The 22,330-nt window shown below is 36.6% G+C and overlaps 1 protein-coding gene across 5 annotated transcripts in view; it reads right to left on the reverse strand.

Annotated features, from left to right (window-relative positions):
- Window positions 1–22,330, reverse strand: part of SPATA5 (spermatogenesis associated 5) — a 410,493-nt gene that overhangs the window by 77,453 nt on the left and 310,710 nt on the right. For 4 of the 5 annotated variants that reach the window (XM_050791095.1, XM_050791094.1, XM_050791093.1 and 1 more), the window contains one exon: window positions 20,994–21,158. In XM_050791095.1, the coding sequence (XP_050647052.1) occupies window positions 20,994–21,158 (165 nt within the window). Of the gene's footprint in view, window positions 1–10,550; window positions 15,339–16,625; window positions 21,159–22,330 lie in introns of those variants that run through there. The other variant, XR_007725774.1, reaches the window with a different exon arrangement.

Below are 22,330 nucleotides of genomic sequence, written 5' to 3' on the forward strand. Positions count from 1 at the left end.
TCCATGCTCACAGATAGGAAGAAATCAATACTGTTAAAATGGCCACAATGTCCAAAGCAATTTACAGATTCAGTGCTATTCCTATCAAATTACCAATGACATTCTTCACAGAATTGGAAAAAACTATTTTAAAATTCATACGAAACCAAAAAGCCCAAATAGCCAACAAAATCCTAAGCAAAATGAACAAAGTTGGAGGCATCATGTTACTCAACTTCAACTATACTACAAGGCTACAGTAACCAAAACAACATGGTACTGGTAAAAAACTAGAAACATAGACCAATAAACAGAATAGAACCCAGAAATAAGACCATATGCCTACAACTATCTGAGTTTTGACAAAGTTAGCAAAAACAAGCAATAGAGCAAGGACTCCCTATTCAGTAAGCGGTGCTGGGGGAATTGGCTAGTCATGTACAGAAGATTGAAACTAGACCCCTTCTTTACATCATATACAAAAATCAACTCAAGATGGATTAAAGATGTAAATGTAAAACCTAAACCTATAAAATCCCTGGAAGATAACGTAGGAGATACCATTCTGGACTTGAGGCCTGACAAAGATCTCATGATGAAGATGCCAAAGGCAATTGCAATGAAAACAAAAATTGACAAATGGGACTTGATTAAACTAAAGAGCTTTTGTATATCAAAAGAAACTACTGACAGAGTAAACAGATAATCTACAGAATGGGAGAAAATATTTGCAGCTATGCATCCCACAAAGATAAAATATCCAGAATCTATAAGGAACTTAACATTTACAGGCAAAAAAACCTCAACATCATTAAAAAGTGGGCAAAGAATATGAACAGACACTTTCAAAAGAAGACATAATGTGGCCAACAAGCATATGGAAAAATGCTCAACATCACTAATCATTAGCGAAATGCAAGTCAAAACCACAACGAGATACCATTTGACACCAGTCAGAGTGGCTATTATTAAAAAGTAAAAAAAAACCACTCTGGTGAGGTGTCAGGGAAAAGGGAATGATTATATCCTACTGGTGGGAGTTTAAATGAACTTAGCCATTGTGGAAAGCAGTATGGCAATTCCTCAAAGAATTCAAAACAGAATTATCATTTAAGCCAGCAGTCCCATTACGGGGTAGATACTCAAAGGAATAGAAATCATTCTACAATAAAGACACATGCATATGTATGTTCACTGTAGCACTATTCATAATAGCAAAGATATGGAGTCAACGTAGATGCTTATTAATAGTAGACTGGGTAAAGAAAAAATGGCACATATATATCACAGAATACTATGCAGCCATAAAAAACAAGATCATGTCTTTTGCAGCAGCATAGATGAAGCTGGAGGCCATTATCCTAAGCAAACTGACGCAGCAGCAGAAAACCAAATCCCACATGTTCTCACTTATAAGAAGGTAAACAACAAGAACACATGGACACAAAGAGGGGAACAATAGACACTAAGGCCTACTTGAGGTTGGGGGGTTGGAGAAAGGAGAGGATCAGAAAAAATACCTATCCGATACTGTGCTTATTACCTGGGCAGTGAAATGATCTGTACATGAAACCCCCATGACATGCAGTTTACCTATGTAACAAACCTGCACATGTACCACTTGAACCTAAAATAAAAGTTATATATATATAAAAAAAGGAAAACCAAGGCATACATCAGTTAAGTCAATTACATAAGAATATAAGCTGGACTGCCATAGGACTGTCCCTCCAGGTCATTTTCCTTGCTCCAAAGAGACCAAAGTCATAAAAAAAAATTTTGTAGTTAAGACAGTGTTTAAAAGAACAAACCAAACAAGAGCAGAAGAGGCCAGGAGAACTTTATGCAAACATTGCTTGCAAACTCCTCTTCATCACCTACAGGGGTCTCATCATTTGGTTTCTGCAGGCCGCCAAAATAATTTACCAGAAAAGTGAATGCATTGATTCAAGGAAAGAAATGGTATGTTTTACAGGGTAGTTGTTTGCACTGTTCACATTTAACTTGAACACATAAAATGAGAATGGTGTAAATGGAGGAGGTAAAAAAGACAATCACTCAAAGGTCTGCCTGAGGGAAAAGCATTGCAGAGGAAATTAAGGAGAACATAATTCAATCAGAACGCAAACTATTTCCAGCACACTTGGATGTGAAGGTGAATATATGGGTACAACTCAAAAAACAACACCAAAGCAGCTGAATCATGTAGTGTATAAGTCATATTTTTATTCCAACCATCAAATAACTTCCTCTGGGATTCTTTGTACTGAAAATTATGACCCTCAGTAAATCCGACTTTGGCCAAAACATTTTCAGATCACAGTGTTGTTAGAACTCTGGTAAGACAGACTAATGGTTCTTCATTCTGGATTCTTGCCTCATGTTCCTTCATATAGGAATGACATCCTCTCATTATCAGACAGCCTCTCAAAACATATGGGCTAATCTAGTGGGAAGTCCAACTATCATTTCAAGATTAAATCAGTGCCTAAAGCTCTTGTACCAGAGAACTGGGTAACAGGATATGATAGGTTTTTGTTTTTTTTTTTTTTTTTAATTATGTACTCTTTTATATAATTAATCTGAATCTTGCCCAAACCAGCAACGATCCAAATTTGTTATCATCAAATATCAAAACTCATAACCAAGGTAAAAGGAAGTAACTAGGTCTCTTTATCTCTAGCTTGGGAGTCATAAAAGTTATTTGTTATTATGGTTAAGATTGAATGGTTTCAGACAGTCCAAAAAGAACATGTACTATTTCTTTAAAAAAAAAAATTAGAGAGTTTTTAGTATGGTAAACTTTCACAAAAATGAAATTGCATGCATTCAGTCTTTCATTCATCAAACATTTATTAAGTGCAAGCTGGGGGCCAGGCACTATTAGTTTTCTTTTATCAATTCACTCTGAAGATTCCAAAGCTTTAACACTGAATTACAAAGCCATTATGTATGGAAAATGAAAATAGTTCTCAGATTATTGCAGGTCAAATATAAAATAATTGAGGAAACCCTTTAAGAATACACTGAGTTATAAGTAATGCACTGTATAGACTAATTCACTGTGAGAATGAATATAAGAATAGATTATCAAGCAGGTCAGAAAATAAGAAAAAGCTACAGTAGAAGTTTAACCGGAAAAAATGTGGCATGGACAAGACTTCTAACATAGACAAGTTCTGAGCTAACTAGTAATTATATAAAGCCAGAAGACTAAGAGATTACCTGTCACCTCAGTACAGGTTAAGTAACCCTATTCCAAAATGCTTGAAACCAGAAGCATTTAAATTTTGGATTCTGGAATATTTGCATATACATAATAATTTCTCTTGGGGATGGGATCCAAGTCTAAACATGAACTTCATTTGTGTTTCATCTACATCTTATACAGATAGCCTGAAAGAAATTTTATACAATAAATAATCATGTACATGAAACAATGTTTTACTGCAGCCCATCACATGAAGTCAGGTGTGGAATTTTCCACTTGGGGCATCATGCCAGTGCTCAAAAAGTTTTGGATTTTGGAGCATTTTGGATTTTGGATTTTCAGATTAGGGATGTTCAACTTGTGTACTCAATCCTATTGCCTTGTCTAGGAAACATTATTAATTTACAATTTAAAAAATCTTCCATTAGTATGTGATCATCCATACATATAGAGCTTCTCCTTTGTCTTTATGTAATATATCTGTATTAGAAGTTTATATAGTGAATTATATTTTCAATGAAATAGGGAGAAATTTAAAAATGAAAGCTAATCTGTATGACATCTCCATTAAGATGATCCATAGACACCTCAAACTCAGTATGTTTACATTGATAAAGTTTGGATTTCTATATATTATTTAAAAAGAGGGATCAGACTTTCTGTGTATTATACTATGCATAATGTACAGTAAAACCCAATGTTAACGTACCTCATTATATATGGATCCAGTAATATAAAATAAAAGATTCGTGGAAAAGGCTTTTAAGTTGAAGCTTAGCGATGACTGAGTCCAACCACCCTTTTCACCTTTCTAGCCCTCTACCTAAGAAATTGTCTATATTCACAATCATTCTTACTTCTTTCTGAATAAGAGAATAAAGTCTCCTATCCTTCAGCTGAAGGCAAAACCTTTCTTTGTGTCCATGACTGCAGTCTTCTGTGATCTTCCTTCATTAGTTATCCCCTTTCTCATTTTTCTCTTGGATATTTTCACACTCTTCTCTCTGCTGACTCTTCCACTTCAACCTCTAAACATGTTCAAGTCTCTTCCATTCTATGAATATACCTTGCCCCTACCAGTATCTCTCTAGTTACCAATCTAATCTCTCTCCTCTCTTTTTCATTCAAAATTCTTGAAAGGAGATATCCAGAATAAATTTCAACTACTATTTTGACTTTAGTTCTCTATGATCTAGTTTTTGCCCTTACTGCTCCTCCAATGAAACTGCCTTCAGTGCTCAGTGAAGTCACTAATGACCAGCATCTGCAAGTAGATGTCAATGTGAGTAGTCCACGATGCTTGTATCTCATGTGCTTTTATAAGCTGCTGCAGGTAGATATGTCCCCCCTTTGGTTGTAACTTGTCTCTAATTCCTAAAGGTCTACTTCTGCTGGAGCATTTTCCCTGAGAATCATAGAAACTGCTAAGTGGGGTTCTGAGGAGAGACGACTGTAATCCCAAACCAATTTGTACAGCCATATAGCATCTAATGCTGGAGTCTCAAGGGTAATGATATTGGTAAACAGCAAATAAGCATGAAGGGCGAAGTTTGTATGTTCGTGTTATTGTACATAACCAAGTTTTGCAAATAACAAAAACATAAAAATGGATTTTTGTGTATATTTAGTAAGGAGGGGTTTACTGAGCTCACAGTGGCTATTTTCATTACATACATACCCAAAGAGAATGGATTATCTGTCAACAACTATCTTTGAAAAATGGAAAGCAAAACATTTTCTAGCAGTCAGAAGCTCAACAGTGTCACCCTGACTACTCTGGTGTTATCTGAGTATCAGGACTGAGTGATGAAATCTTGCACTACCTTTCCTGATCAGTGGAAGCATTTATAAGTTGATAGGAAAGATCATTGGTGTCAATGCCTCAAATAATTTCACTATGTATTACAGTGTATTATTGTTAATGTTTCGATTTTTAGCAAGTGAAATACTGATTATTCTAAACCTTTCAAAACCAGCATAAGTAAATCTTACTAATGTGCCAGTGAGAAAATGAGAATTATAAACATCATTTTGGGGAATGAAAAAAAAAACATATTAGGAATAATACTCAGGGGAAAATTTTAACTGTAGGACCAGGATGGCTTTCCAGTATAAGTTACAAATGGCAAATAAAAAAACTTAAATGTATTCAAATGTATGTGCATCACAGTTCCGTCACATGAACAATGGGTCTCAAGCACCCAGGTAATCTTCTGCTCTCACAACTAAGTCAGCTAGACACCAAAGGAGAATAAGAGGAAAACTTAACCCAGAGGAATAAGCATCCTACAAGCCATGAACCACATATGATAAGCTATTTAAAATGGGGCTGGTAGGCAGAATCACCAAACAAGCCTCAGCAATGGGGCTTTCCCTTAGTCTAGGGACAGTATCCACATGGAACCCCTATTACCTCACACCAAAGCTGTGCACTGCTGGCAGCTATGACCCTGCTGGCAGAAATTCACAGAAACCTTCAATTCTTGATAATAAAATGATCCTTATTTAATTAAAACAAAACAAAACAAAAAACCAAAACAACAACGATTGACGCTGTTTTCACAAGTGAAAAAAGCCAGAAGATGGCAAAAAAGCATAGAAGAACATTCTCAAGCCATTCCCACTATTATTTTCTTAGAAAGTTGGGAAGACATAATTTATCTTTAAAGGTATATCTAAGTAATTCTTGGGCCTTGAACTTGGCACCTAAGTGAGAGGCTTTTCTGGAGTACTATATTCACTCTCCAGCATTGTTCTGCAGTTGTCTACAACGGCATCATCAGTAGTGCAAATTTGGGTATAACTGATAAACCTTCATGGCTATGCTTCTTCACAGGTGTCACAAAAAAATACCCTTAGAGAATGATTGAGGGATAAAAATGATGGATTGTTGTTGATTTCTAAATGTAGCTGGCCTTTCATCGTCTTTAAGATGAAAACAAATCCTTTGAGTTTGAAATGCTAACCGGTATGTACACTGGCTTTTTAGGTTGAACCTAAGAAGATAATAACATTTCCAGCTATGATTCTGAGTTTTCTTCTAATTGTACTTTGATCAAGCTTTATGTCAAATAATTTGCCTGCCAAGATAGGCACTTGCTCAAGGTTTTAATTCTTAAAATTATAAGTAAGGATATAAAAGGTGAGGTTTTTAAGATGTTATATTCCTCTTTCTTTTTAAAATCTTTTTTATTTTTCTGCTTAAGTATTCCTCTTTAATTTCATGAGCTATGTTTTTTGCATTATTTCGCTGAAGAACCTAAAAGGAATAAGTAAATGAGAAAGCAACATGCACCTAAATTCTTTGATGCACAAAACACACAAGTTTTATAGCTATTTCTTTTTTACATTTCTAAGCCTTGCTAATCAATATTAATTAAACATTAACCAATTCACAAAATGTTTGGTTAGGGAGTACCCTTCCCCACAGAGGATATACATGCAGTAAAGGCAATAGAGTTGGCATTTTTAAAATATCCACCGATGATAAATCATTTTTCAGACTAGATAGTTATTGTCATGCTCTACTGTTTTATCTTTTACATTTTCATGGTGCACAGGAAGATTCAATTCTGATGTGACAGACATCCCATAATGACCACACTAGATAAAAACTAAAATTCCCGTAATATTAAGTTAGTCTGTTTTTATCATTTAGCCCTATCTCTTAGTTTTATTTACCAGAAAAGATTACATCTGCAAAGTTATTTAAAACTATAAATCTGGCCGGGCGTGGTGGCTCACACCTGTAATCCCAGCACTTTGGGAAGCCGAGGCGGGCAGATCATGAGGTCAGGAAATCGAGACCATCCTGGCCAACATGGTGAAACCCCGTCTCTACTAAAATACAAATAATTAGCCGGGCGTGGTGGCAGGCATCTGTAGTCCCAGCTACTCGGGAGGCTGAGGCAGGAGAGTCGCTTGAACCTGGGAGGTGGAGGTTGCAGTGAGCCGAGATCGTGCCACTGCACTCCAGCCTGGCGACAGAGCGAGAATCCATTTCAACAAAGCAAAACAAAACAAAAAAAAAAACCGAACAATGAATCTTTGAACAGCTTCTTTTACAAAGGTGACATCAGAAAAAGAAAAGACTGCATTAAGGGGGATGAAGGATGTATTACAAGGAGCAGTTGAAATGCAGGTTCCCCACCCATAGTACAGTGCTATTTTGGTGCTTCATATTTGTCTCAGCTCATACTTACAAGGGAAAAGAAACATGAGTTACTAATTTCAAACTTTAAAATGTCAGGAATGTAAAAACTAGAGGTTTCAATTTTTATTTGAAACCAAGGCAAAGACATTTCATTTAAAAGGAATATATTCAGATAGGTGCAAACTTGTCAAGATGGACTTTCAGTGTTCATTTCACAGATACAGGGGCATACAACCCACTATGCAAGCCATGTCACAAGAATGTTTTGTTTCTGTGAGTTCATGAAACTAATGGGTACTCATGTTTCTGAGAAATAAGAATGAAGCCATGTGTTCAGCAGTGTTTTTGCTACAGTAACAGTTTTTAAACTGCTCTGCAGAATCTCCAAGGTGCCTCAGAGGAGGCAGCATGCCCGGGGAGGAGGAAGAGGCATGCAGGTGGGACAGGGACCTCGCCAAAGTAGATCCAATATAATGAGCTTCCCACATACGGTTTTATTTGATGGAGGGGAAAGATTCTGCTATTAAAATCTTTCAGAAACTACACATTTGAAGTTTTAAAAATTACAGAAAACAGTAACACTGAATTCTAAAATAAAGCTTTCATGGAGAAACATAGTTCTGGATTGGAATAAAGAGGTGAAAAGAATATATGATGGTTTCTTCAGGCAATACTTTGCTTTTATAATTCCTAGTGTAGCTGATGTAACTTTCACCTACTAGTCTTTCTTATTATTTATTCTCAATTGGAAAGTAGAGTCAAATAGTGACAACTTGATGAGAATGAATTTCCTTGACAGATTTATAGAAAAGCTTAAAAATGTCTTTTCCAGGATTTCTTTATTGCTCTGAGAATTCTCTTCACTGTTCTCATGTGCTGAACGACCTGTTTCCTGGATCCCATGTTTTTTCCTTGTTTTTGGTGGAATGCATTTACTAGTAACTTCCTAAAAAGACATGCATGAAGATAAACATATTTTAGGTCTTGCATGTCTAAAATGAATTTATTCCATCTTCACATATGATTTCATTGTTTGGCTAGATATAGAACTCTAGGTTGGAAACAATTTCCCCTCAGAAATTTCAAGATAGCTCTCCTGTCTTATAGCTTCTGCTGTTGATAAATTTGTGGCAATCCAAATTTTTAGTCCTCTGAATGTGATGGTTTGAGGCCAGAGACTTGGTAAAGGCTTTCCATCCAGAAGTTTAATGTTCAATTCTTGGAAAGAAGTTTTGATAGTTTTCTCTCTTCTGATTCCATTGTTCCTTCTGAGACCTCTATTAGTCAGATGTTACCATGTCTACAGTTCTCATCTCTTTGTCTTTTTGTTTGACTTTCTGGGAGACTTTTTCAACTTGATCATCCAATTCTTCTATTTGTTTTTTATTTCTACCTGAATGTTTTACATTTTCAATTAAGGAACAATTGAGCCTTCTGTTTTAGAGCTTCTGGTGCTTGTTTTGTGGTCGTATTATTCTTGTCTCTTTTTTTTTTCATCTGCTCCCTAATTATCTCTCTTCTCCCTGTGCTTGTTTTAAGACTGTCTTTTATATTTTTAGCTTTCTTCAAATATTAGTGGTCCTTAGTTTTCAACTCATATTTAGGAAAGAGTCATTGAAATACCAATTGGAAACTGTGTGTGTCTATGAAAAAAATATAAATTATATATTGATTGTCTAACATACTGGCTATTAAAAAGAAAATAAACACTTTTCATGAGTGATTAGCTTATAAGCCATGATTAGTTTCAATATAGGGATATATTTAAACATAGCTTTACAGACATATTCAGTTCAGACAGTGAGTCAACTGATTCTTCAAATACCTGTGTAAACTTATGTTTAGGCCCCTTGGAGTTCCTCAAGATGTATCACTACTGTAGTAGCAGAAATAAAAGTTCAAAATAATACAGAACTTAATTATATACTATTTTATGTCATAAAATATAGAAAAGTTATTGTAATGAAATCTTTTGATACTAATTTGTTTTTATCTAAGAGTGTTTGAGTTACGTTTTTTTACATATTCAGGCAATCAATTTACCTGAGGCAAAGTAAATACAATTCTTGCTTTCAAACATAAAACCACTCCTTAAGGATTCTTTCACAGTGAATAAAAATATGCCAAAAGGCTAATTTTGCTGTCACTGAAAGACTGTCCTGTCCAAGTGCCAAAAGTAGTGTGAGTTATTTTTAATTTTGAAGGAAAAGGGAAAATATCTAATTTATGATGTGGAACTTCCACAATGGTAAAGTAGCATGTTTACTATACCAAAAGTTCCTTTGCTCCTAAACAGGGAAGCTTTGCTACAAATATAAAAGCAAAACCCATTTTCCAGAATTTAATAGTAAATAGGGAGTGAGCTATTATTAAAGAACATCAGAAATAATCTTTGGAAATTGGAAACACAAACAAAATAAAAAGAGAAAACCCTATGAATCTAAATTCTTTCTAGTCAGTCTAAGGCATGGTTAAATTCTGTTTTTCAGTTTCTAAAACCTAGTGGAGGGTTTCTTTAAGAACAGTGTAACCACTGCACTACAGCTCTGAACAACCATTTTATAAAGTTTAATAACATTCTAACAGAATGACTTCTTTCAGAGCTCAGAATTATGGTCATTTGGGGATGAAGAATGAGAACATGTCAACTGTGTGTTTCATACACTGAATAACAGATATGTGGTGCTACTATCCTCAGCATTAGACTTCTCAGCCTTATTACCTAAACACTGGGGTCCGATCTTAGCTTCAAAAAAAGAGCAAAATAATGAGGTATGCTTATTTCCTAAAAAATTATTCTAGTGGAAACAGAAACCCTCAACTTTCTAAAGTTGGTTTACTGTTTTTTTTCTTTTCAATTAATAAGACACGTAAAAAAAGTTAGGAAGAAGCTATAGGCGAGAAACTAGCAATTAACTAAAGAATATGCCGAAATAGGGACATTATGCAGGCAGTCTATAATAAAAATTAGCTTTACACATTTGAAAGTGTAAAACATTAGCTTTACACATTTGAAAAGTAAAAAATAGTATACATCTTTAATAAGAAAAAAATAAAAATAGGATTACAGATGTTTATAAATATAAATCAGGTGAAATAAATGCTGCATGTAAACTATTAAATATAGTTTAAAGAACACACCATTAAAACTGAAAACAAGATATATAAATGAAACATTTATTATGAGTATTCATAAAATCTATGGCAACACAATGTGAAAAAATTAGGCAAATTGTAAATTTTTTAATACTACATATAAAATTAAATTTGCTGATTATAACAAAATTGATTTACTGAGCACCTGTTATGTGCTTACTAGGATAAGCACCTTATATAAATTATGTCATCTAATCTGGACAACTATGAAGTTAAGGACCTCTCTTAGCCTTATTTACATATGAATTAAAAGGTCACATACCTAGGAAATGGAAGACTTGGCATTTGGATTCACAGCTTTCTCATTCCATAACTCAGGGTGCTTAACCATAATTCAATTTCATATAGTTAAAAAAAAGTTCTTAAAAGAAGAAACAGTTTTTACATGTGTGTCTTTTCATATATAGATCAATTAGGTTATTATTAGAAATCAGCCTTCCATCACTTCAAATAACCAAACAAAAATAACTGTCACTACCAGAATCTATGTTACAGAGTTAATAGTATGCTTTGCACATCTCTTTTTTAAAATCATAAGCTCCTCTCAGGTTAACAGAACCTTCCCCCCGTCTCCATTTTATCACTCTTCTGAAGATCAAATGGTTTATATAAAATTTTGGAGAAACAGAATGAGGAAATAGACTGAGAATTTGGAAGAGTAGAAATAAGGTGGAATGTTAAAATGCTCAAATCGGCATTATCATTGGCTTGAGTAATTCTCCATAGATAGAGATCTACTCTGGATATCAGCCTTGGGGACTAGATTATCTGGTAGGTCCTGACTAACTTGTTCACTGGATATACTTCTTCCCTATAAAAAGACTTCCATGTTTGGGTGTAAAATGTTATATGAAATTTGTTGCTAACCAGCCTCTCATTCAATATCCACTTCCTTTCTGACTAATACTTCTTGTAAACTCACAGCAGTTTTAAATACCTGGCATAGAGTCAGCAATACAGGTATGGCAGCACAAGGTGTTCTGGAGTAGGATTAGCTTTGGTGTAAACATCCTATCTAAAATAGCCTTCAGGTAAGCTGAATGTACTTTTGTTGCCAATTTAAGCAGAAGGTGAAGTTTGGAAATACAGAGAATCTCCATACACTGTAAGTACATTGTATCTCCATACATTGAAGTTTTAAAAATTGTAAGTTAAAATGAACAACACTGTAATTCTGTAACCTTCACTTACGTTCCCAACAAAGAGTTTAAGGAAAAAGTTGGCTGCTGCATATTTCCATTCTATAACCCTTTTTATCCAAGTATCTCCAAAATCATAGATAGTGAACTTGACTAGCTGTTCTTAAGGAAGGTGAAAAGCAGAACAACCAAAGATGTCAGGGTAAAAAATCACTAGGCCTTCAACTCTCTGAGCCATGTGTGAAATTTTCATTTCTACTCAGTGGAAAACTATTAAAGTTTGCTAAGGAGAATTTTATTAAAATCCAAGTTCTATGTACTGTCAGAGTCATTTAAGGTCCCCATTCTTCTGGTGCCATAATTAATATCTTTTGGCCACAGAAGAAGATATTTAGAGGCATTGACTAAGACCCCAAGATCCCAGCTTTCTGGACAGACTGTAAGAGAAGTGTAACCATACTACATATCTCTGGAGGTCCAATCCCTCAGGGATTCCTTATATAATTAATTTAATTTATGACAGGTATATAACCACACAGATTTTTAACACTTGAAAGGATTATAAAAAGACCATTTTCCTATCCCCTTATTAAAAGATGAAAGTGAGTTCTAGACATGATAAATGATTTGGCTAAACTTACGTTGTTCTAGGTGGCCATGATGGGTCTTGGCTTTTACTAAATTTCTTCACTTAGCATGTAGATCATAAAATGCTGAGGAAGGGAAAAGGGGAGTGGTGCGGGACTAGCTGAAAAGTTACAGTCCTAAATATCTACTTTTAGCATATGCTGATTTTTGCTCTGAAGGATCCTTTCATAATTCATTTACAGCAGAGAAGCCATATTTTAGCCACTAAACAGGTACAGAGATTATGCCTTTGTTCTTACAGTTTATATTCAAAGTTATATAATATGGCTCAGAGGATATAATCCACCTTAATCTTAATATTCTAGCAATTTATACCAAGTGCTGTACCTCATGGCAGGTTTAAGTTTGCACAAAAGACCTTTTATTAAATTTATTATCATTTTTTATTTCAATAGGTTTTTGGGGAACACATGGTATTTGGTTACATGGATAAGTTCTTTAGTGGTGATTTCTGAGATTTTGCTGCACCCATCACCCAAGCAGTGTACACTGTACCCAGTGTGTAGTCTTTTATCCCTCACTCCTCTCACACCCTTTTCCCTCAGTCCCCAAAGTCCATTGTATCATTCTTATGCCTTTGCATCCTCATAGCTTCGCTCCCACTTATGAGTGAGAATATAAGATGTTTGGGTTTCCATTTCTGAGTTACTTCACTTAGAATAATGGTTGCCAATTCCATCCAGATTGCTGCAAACACCATTATTTCGTTCCTTTTTATGGCTGAGTAGTATTCCATGGTGTATATATATGCCACAATTTCTTTATCCATTGGGCTGGTTCCATATTTTTGCAATTGCGAATTGTGCTGCTATAAACATGCATGTGTAAGTATCTTTGTCATATAATGACTTATTTCCTCTGGGTAGATACCAGTAGTGGGATTGCTGGATCAAATGGTAGTTCTACTTTTAGTTCTTTGAGGAATCTCCACACTGTTTTCCATAGTGGTTGTACTACTTTACATTCCCACCAGCAGTGTAATGATATTTCCTTTTTACCACATCCACGCCCTCATCTATTATTTTTTGATTATGGCTATTCTTATAGGGGTAAGGTGGTACTGCATTGTGGTTTTGATTTTCATTTTCCTGATCATTAGTGATGATGACTATTTTTTCATATGTTTGTTGGCCATTTGTGTATCTTCTACAAAAGACATCTTTAATAGCCCAATTTATTTTTATGCAAGTGCTTATGAGGTAAATCTTAAAGTTACAGAAAGTACTTTATGTATTTGAGATGTAAAATCTCCATTTGTTTAACGAAAATAACTACATAAGGTGCTATGCTAGGCATTGTGAAGGAGACAAAGGTGGATCAGAGAAAAATAAGACACCTTGTACAGATGTAAAGCTTGTATCTACAAAAGGGTGCCCAGCCAAGGGGGGCAAATAGGGCTGAAATGTTGCTCATGCTCTGACAAGCTTTTTGCCCTAACAGAAAGTTGTCACCAAGTGGGGTGAAGGAGCACCTTTTTCTAATTCATGTAATGGTGCTTGGTAGGCTAGCTAGTGGTGGCTTCAGACACAAATGCCACAAATCTTTCAATAACACAAATCTGACCACAATGGTCATCACATTTTTCAATGGTTCTCCCTTGCTGAAAGGAGAAAAGCAAGTTCAGATGATATTCAAGTTCCTTCACATTTAAATCTGACCTACTTTTTCTGCTTCATCCCCTACTACTTCCACATGAAGACTCTTTCTGCCAATCATATTCAACCTTTAACTGATTTTAGACCACACCATGTTCTTTCATTCATCTCTGCCTTTCCATCTGCTCATCAAAACTCAGAAAAAAAATTCTTCTGGGTATCATCTATCTCATTTAATCCCAGGTAGTGTGAGTTACTCCTCCTCCTTTCTCCTGCAGCATTCTGCACATCACTAGATCATGCCACAGAAATACATTATATAGAACTTTGTTATTTATACCTTTCATTCTAAACTGCAAATATTATTCACAATACCTAGGAAATAAAAGAAATTAATTGATAAAAACAAGGTTCCTAACTTTAGGTAGCTTATACTTTTTTGGAGAAGATGAAAACAAGGTAGGTAGAGACAATTACTGTAAGAGAAAAGTGTATAAAAATGGTACAGATATTTCATATCTGCTGTTTAGTTTGCTAAGTCACTATTCACAGGAATTGACAAACTCTTATCAAATATTCAGAGATGTCAAAGGGAACTATGAAAGTTTCCAAGAATGTTGTGTTGACTCAGAGGCATTAGGAGATCGTGAAGAGTCCTTCAAGTGGAATTGAGAGACCTGCTTTCTGGTCCCAGGTTTGTCACTTATTTGCTGTGGGATCTCAGACAAGCCAATTGCTTTTGCTTGACTTTAGTTCTTTTGCTATAGCACTGCTCTCACAGAGTTAGGGTACTCAAATAGATAATGTATATGAAAATGTGATTAAAACTAGAAAGTGCCACTTCAGCAAATGTTAAAACTGACATTTTTGGTTGGTAAAATGACTTAGAATCAACACATAAATCTACCACCCATCTAATATTAATGCCCACCAAGTGTGTGTGAGACAACTGCTTTGCTGGACTTTAAGAAGTACAAGAACTGATCTCTGCCCTAGAGAATCTGTTTGGAGAGATGAGGCAGCTGCTCATGTTAAAATAACTACAGAGGCCAGACACAGTGGCTCAGGCCTGTAATCCCAACAGTTTAGGAGGCTGAGGTAGGAGGACTGCTTAGACCAGATATGGTGAGACCCCCCCCCAGTGTTTACAAATTTTTTTTAAAAAAATTAGCTGGGCACAGTGGCATGCACCTCTATTCTGAGCTACTCAGGAGGCTCGGGCAGGAGGACCACTTGAGCCCAGGAGTTCAAGGTTGCAGTAAGGTATGATCATGACACTGCACTCCAGCCTGGGCATTAGAATGAGACCCTGTCTCATGCAATGACTCTGATATTTTAGTTTGGGGAATTCTATCACAAGAGACTTCACGTAGGAAGAGTACAGACATTTTAAGTGGCTATAATTGCTCCTTCTGTTTTCACTGTGTGGGAGAAAAAGAGAAGATGTCAGAAGAAATCTGTCTCTAAAAAAATAAAACAACTACAGGAAAAAATATAGTAGCAGCTAAACAAGTGAGACAAAAATAAGTGTAAAAGAGTACAAAAGAATAGGCTATTTCTTGGTGGGGTGGTCATTATGGTTTAATGACAGAGTAGTTATAGTTATTTCAGTAGGTCGTGTAAGGAAAGAATACAGTTGGCCCTTGGTATCCAAGGGCAACTGGTTCCAGGAGCCCCTTAGATACTAAAATCCGAGGATGCTGAAGTCCCTTATATAAAATGGCATAGTATTTGCATATAACCTGTGTGCACATCCTCTTGTATAAGTCATCTCTAGATTACTTATGACACCTGATATAATGTAAATGCTATATAGTTGTTATGCTATATTTTCAAATTTGTACTTTTTGTTGTTGTATTGTTATTTTTTATTGTTTCTTTTTTCTGAATATTTTCTATTCTCAGTTGGTTGAATTTGCAGATGGAACCTGCAGATACAGGGCACTAAGTATTTTGAAATTCTGGGGCATAGATACAGAATTTTAGTGTAAAGACACAAGAAAGAATACAGAGATAGCAAAGAAGATCTCAAGTAAAAATAGTAGACCACTTGGTGATAGCAGCATGTTTTCATAGGGCAGTTTCTGATTAGGCAGGAAAAATAGGTTGCAGACAGTCCCCAACCCTTTTGGCACCAGGGGCTGGTTTTGTGGAAGACAATTTTTCCACAAACGGGGTGAGGTATGGTTTCGGAATGAAACTGTTCTCAGGCATTAGATTCTCATAGGGAGCACACAACCTAGATCGCCCACATGCATAGTTCACAATAGGGCTCGTGCTCCTAAGAGAGTCTAACGCCACTGTTGATCTAACAGGAGGCAGAGCTCAGGCTGTAATGCTCACTTGCCTGCCACTCACTCACGCTGTGCGGTACTAGTACTGGTCCACGGCCAGGAGGTTGGGGGACCCCTGGCCTATAGGAGGGTGCTAAGTACTGTGGTGCTCTGCTTCACTTTGGAGACAAATACACTGCTGCTAGCTGCTTTCTAACAATAATAAGTAGAGAGCTTAAGACCAGGTCAATTTGCCTTTCCTTAGAATCCTTATTCCCATCTCAGATGTGTTGTTTGACTGGTCAGATGAACAATCTATGCCAGATTCTAATGCAATGACTCTCATATTTTAGTTTGGGGAATACTATCACAAGAGACTTCGCGTAGGAAGAGTACAGACATTTTAAGTGGCTATAATTGTTCCTTCTGTTTTCACTGTGTGGGAGAAAAAGAGAAGATGTCAGAAGAAACGTTAATCAGTGAGATAGAAAAGTAATTTAAGGCTCTCCTTTTATTAGCTATAATAGCTCAAGCATAGTGAATAGGACCCTTCTTGAATTAATGAGGCAAACTAGAAGGTGATTTTTTTTAATGTCAAGCTGGTGTGAAGATCTTGTGCTATTATTAGACCCAGGAAGGCATAGACTAAAAAACAGAATTCAGGGCCTGACGGATCATTAAAAAATAAAATAAATAGACTAAGTTTACATGAAGTTAAAGCTTTTTGAAAACTCAGTGTGAAATGTATTTAACTCCAATGAATTGCTTTAAAAAGATTTTCTAGAGCTAGATTCATAAGATTATAATAAAAAAACGACTATAGTAAGCACATTTTACATTTTAAAGAAAAGGAGGTGTTTTTTTGCTCCTGACTGCCACATCATGAGTTGCATGCCTGCTCCCAGGACGGGCCTGTCCCAATCGGCTCTTCCCTGTCACCGCAGTGTCCCCACTTGGCTGAAGCTGGCCTCTGAAGATGGAAGGGAGGAGATTTACAAACTGGCCAAGAAGGGCCTGACTCCCTCACAAATCGGCAATCCCAGGGGATTCACTGAAAGGAGGATAATATCCAAATGCAAATAAAAATTCAACCCCACTTTTACAGATATCCGTCTTTGGCCTATGTCAGCAAATTCCGATACACAGAATAAATTATGCATCTTACTCATCACCTATGTTCCCAAGCATAGGGCACATGGGGTAATGAGCCCAGTTATTGCCTTTTTTGTAAACATATTTATGACAGTTGATTTCCTGTTAGAGATAAAACTCTTCCAAAAGTAACTGGGATAATTTGATAAAAGACACATGAATAAATGAGGTGGAATTGCTACAAATAACTTAAAAAACAAAAATCAAGCAAAAGAAAACAATAGTGATAACCAAAAAGACTGACTTTCTCCTGAGAGAAACTCCCAGCTGCTTTTAAATGGCACATGTTTTTTCATTAACTGAGAGCTACAGCCAAGAAGCCAGGACAATGAGGGCCACAGCCACAGGGACAATGAGTGGCAGGTGGCAGAGATGGCTGAAAGATGCAACCTGCTTCAGTCTCCCCTCAGAGGCTGCTCCCTAACGGCTGTATTCCCCTTCCAGCTGGTGACAGACTTCCTCTTGAGAGTCTCCTGAGGCTTACAAAAGTGCTTCAATTCTCTGTATAGCCTCTCCACAGAGGAAAAATGGAGTAACTTTGAGCAGAAGGAGCTATTTCAAACACTGAGCTCATCTAAGCTTTTATAGAACAGTGCTGATTGGGCAAAATAAATAACCAAGTGAAAAGAAAATAATTTTTTAAAGTAACCTCTTCTCATCCCAGTCATTAAAAGTACCAGTAGTGGGCATGGAGGCTCATGCCTGTAATCTCAGGACTTTGGGAGGCCGAGGAGGGCGGATCACCTGAGATCAGGAGTTCAAGACCAGCCTGGCCAATGTGGTGAAACTCCGTCTCTACTAAAAATGCAAAAATTAGCTGGGCATGGTGGCAGGTGCCTGTAATCCCAGCCACTTGGGAGGCTGAGGCAGGAGAATTGCTTGAACCCAGGAGGCGGAGGCTGCAGTGAGCCAAGATTGCATCACTGCACCCTTGTCTGGGAGACAAGGGCGAAACTCTGTCTCAAAAAAAAGGTACCAGTATCATCTCCATCTTAATCATCCTCTATAACTTTTTTACTAAAAATAAAAAATGCTCACTACACTTCAACATTTTGTTTCTAAAAAACAATTAGAGTGCCAGGAATTTCCTTGTCTCTGGCTTTCCTGCCCAAATTCTTGTTCATATAGCTAATAGTATACAGTTAAATAAAATTAATTTTATATAATCTTGAATATAATATACTATTCTCTTGTGAGGACAATTAATTGATAGTAGTTTCATTTTTATACCCAAAGTGGCCAAAGAGACACTCCAACTCTGAGAAAATGGCTATGTCTACAGTAGGGAGTTAGAGGGCTCCTCTTGTAACAAATGAGAACTGAGATCTATTTTTCCTAAATCTAATTTAAAAATCTTTTTTCCCCACAGTTTATCAAGTGCTTGTTAAACATGCGCCATGTAGAAGGTTCTGTATGAAGACAGAGAAACAGAGAGAGATGAAACCTTTTATCGTAAGCATTATTTAACCTGTCCTAAATCTCCTGTTCATTAACTTTAAGACTTTTAAAGAAATAATAATAATTTTCCTAAAACAACTGTGTGAACTGCCTAACTATTCAGACCAGACCAAACCAAACCAAACCAAACCAAACCAAACCAAACCAAACAAAACCAAACCAAAAAACCCTCAACAGGGAACAAACCTGCCTCATCCAAATTAGAAACCTCAGAAGTACTAAGACGTAGCTGTTAGCAAAATTTCTATGAGTTGTAATAGTATACTAATTATAAATAGGACCACAATGGGATCCCCTCCCCAACCCAAGCATTATGGAACACAAAAATATAATTTGAGGAAAGAGAATTTTCTGCTACTTTTCCTGTGACGATTTTCAGAAGATCTCATATAAAAATTAATCACAAATGTGCTTACATGTTAGATCAAATAAGAAGTGTACTATATAAGAATTAGCAAGCCAGTACAATAATTGCTGGCATCAAATAAGGTTTTTTTTCCTTTTAGCCGGACAGAATCTCACTGGGTTTTATTTTTGTTTTGCACTTCGATGTTACTACCATGAATTACTTAAAAGTGAGAAAGGCACATTTATATCTTGCTAACTGCTCTTCCAGTTCACTCAAGTGAGAGATTTATGGTTTCTTCATCTTCCTCTTGCTGTTTCCTGCAAATTGCCATATCCTCATACATGATGCCAGCCCTTGTCTCAAATCAAAAACTGAATTCTAGAAATGTTGGAGCAGTCAGTTAACCATAACTCCATGTTCATTTTAACTTTATGGATGGTCATAAAGATCATTGTTTCAGAGGAGTTAAAGGTGAGAGCACTTCAACTGCTTCTCAAGCTACTTTCCCCATGGCTTTTTATTCCCGTGGACTTGAAAAATATAAAGGAGGAAAATCAAATACAAATGCTCCTCAACTTATGACGGGGCTATGTTCTGGTAAACCCATCATTAGTGGAACATGTCTGAGTTGAAAATGCATATATGTGTTTTTTTGACTTACAATATTTTTGACTTATTATTTTCAACTTAAGATGAATTTATCCAGATATAGCTGTATTGTAAGTTGAGGAGTGTAACGAGTGTGTACCACTTTTGCACCATTGTAAAGCCCCAAAATCTTGTCAAACTGTCGTAAGTTGGGGACTGTCTATATCTATATCTACGGTTCTTGGGGCAAAACAATGAACAGATCTGGGATTTATTTTGGCTGTTGTTATTAGCTATGACTGCATGATACACTAAGTCCAGTTCCAAATAGACTCTCCGAGTACCATTAATGATCTGTCATATGGTAATCTCTTCGGTGTTTACATAAGACGAATGAAAACAATAGCAAGCAAAACAGAATGTGGAGTCCTAGCCTATTGAGTAATTCAGAAAAAAAATAATCTGTAACCTTGTACTTAAAAAAATATTAGTTTCCCATTACAAGTCCACATCATTGGTGTGACAGATGCTATTTCTGTGTCGAGGTACATAGTTGGTCCTTTCCTTAAGAAATGCAGGTAGAAAAGTTGCACAATTACTTCATGGAATTTTATTTGGTAAATAAAAATAGCTTAAGTAAAGAGTTGGCAAGGAGAGAAAAAATGTTTATCTGTCATACATAAAAGTCATTTTTATATTTTCACAGAGGTCTTCCTGTTCTTGTCAAGAGTTTATCTTCAGAGGTAAGGGCATAAGGTCCCTTTCACTGTGAGAGAATCTTTAATACAAAATTAGACTGAGATAACTTGCCAAAATGATAAAAAGATGATAATGATACAGTCTCTTTGCTTTGCCCTTTATACTCATGATATTCTAATTTCATTTCTATGCTCTCCACGAGGAAACAGCAGGGAAGGTAGTAGTATCATTTTCATTTGATGGGTAAAGAAAGCAAAGTTAGAGAAGCGTGTGATTGGTTAGAAACTGCTGTATTAAGAAACCCATTGGAAGAATCTACTTCCAGTCTAGTGTTCTTCTCACTATATTATGCGATTCCTCTGAAGACTACATTTTGAGAAATAATAGGAGCAAGTAAAAAACAATTGTGATATAATAGAAGCCACGCAAAGTGCAATTTAACTTAGTGACTATGTCATGTAATGCACTTCCTGTTTCAAGATTTCTTAGTATATGGTCATTTAAAACACCTCACGGCAAGCAATTTATTTTGCTTACTGACCTCAAGCCACTGCTTTCCTCCCACCAATGTATTTTGACGCGAACTATCTTACCTCTGCTCCTGAGTATGCATCAGTTTGAAGGATGAGTTCATCCAGGTCAACTTCATTACTGACAGGCATGGAGTGAAACTGCAGCTTAAATATTTCCCTTCTTGTTGCTGCATCCGGTAAAGGCACATAGATGATTCTATCAATTCTTCCAGGTCGCATCAAAGCCTATAAAGAAAATGAGGCAACATGAATTAACCGGGCTCAGAACTGACATTCCACCTCAAAGATACCTAGGGAAAGATGTCTGGAATTTCACGAACAATCCACTATTATCCATAATTGGTAAATAAAACAAGTACCAGAGATTGCATAATCTGCCACAGATACAAACAATGTCAAGAGTACTTTTGAAAATAGAAGGCTAGGCGCGGTGGCTCACGCCTGTAATCCCAGCACTTTGGGAGGCTGAGGTGGGTGGATCAGGAGGTCAGGGGTTCAAGACCAGCTTGGCCAACATGATGAAATCCTGTCTCTACTAAAAATACAAAAAAAAAAAAAAAAAAAATTAGCCAGGCGTGGTGATGGGCGCCTGTAATCCCAGCTACTTGGGAGGCTAAGGCACAGAACTGCTTGAACCCGGGAGGTAGAGGTTGCAGTGAACCAAGATTGCCCCACTGCCCTCCAGCCTTGGTGACAGAGCAAGACTCTGTCTCAAAAAAAAAAAAAAAAAAAAAAAAAAAAAAAAAAAAAAAAAAGAGAAGCAATATTTATGGGAGGGTTTCCGTTCTCAGCAATTATCAGGTGAATAAAAGATTACTATTCTCTTTTCAAAAATGTGCAAATAATTTGCACTCATTATATCGAAAGGAATTTTTTTTTGTAACTTCCTTAAATAACTATTAAAATATGGTTTAAGGACAGGCATGATGGCTCACCCCTGTAATCCCAGCACTTTGTTTTTTTTTTGTTTGTTTTTTTTCTTTTTGAGACAGAATCTCATCTGCCACCCGGGCTGGAGTGCAGTCTTGGCTCACTGCAAGATTCTCCTGCCTCAGCCTCCCTAGAAGCTGGGACTACAGGCACATGCCACCATGCCTGGATAATTTTTATATTTTTAGTAGAGATGGGGTTTCACTATGATGACCAGGCACATCTTGAACTCCTGACCTCAGGAGTTTGATCCGCCTGCCTCGGCCTCCCAGAGTGCTGGGATTACAGGCGTGAGCCACCATGCCCAGCCAATCTCAGCACTTTGGAAGGGCAAGGAGGGCGGATTGCTTGAGTCCAGGAGTTCGAGACCAGCCTGGGCAACATGACAAAACACCATCTCTACAAAAGAATACAAAAATTAGCTGGGCACGGTGGTGCATGCCTGTAGTCCCAGCCACTCAGGAGGC

Source organism: Macaca thibetana, chromosome 5 (assembly GCF_024542745.1).
Source record: "Macaca thibetana thibetana isolate TM-01 chromosome 5, ASM2454274v1, whole genome shotgun sequence".
NCBI lineage: Eukaryota > Metazoa > Chordata > Mammalia > Primates > Cercopithecidae > Macaca > Macaca thibetana.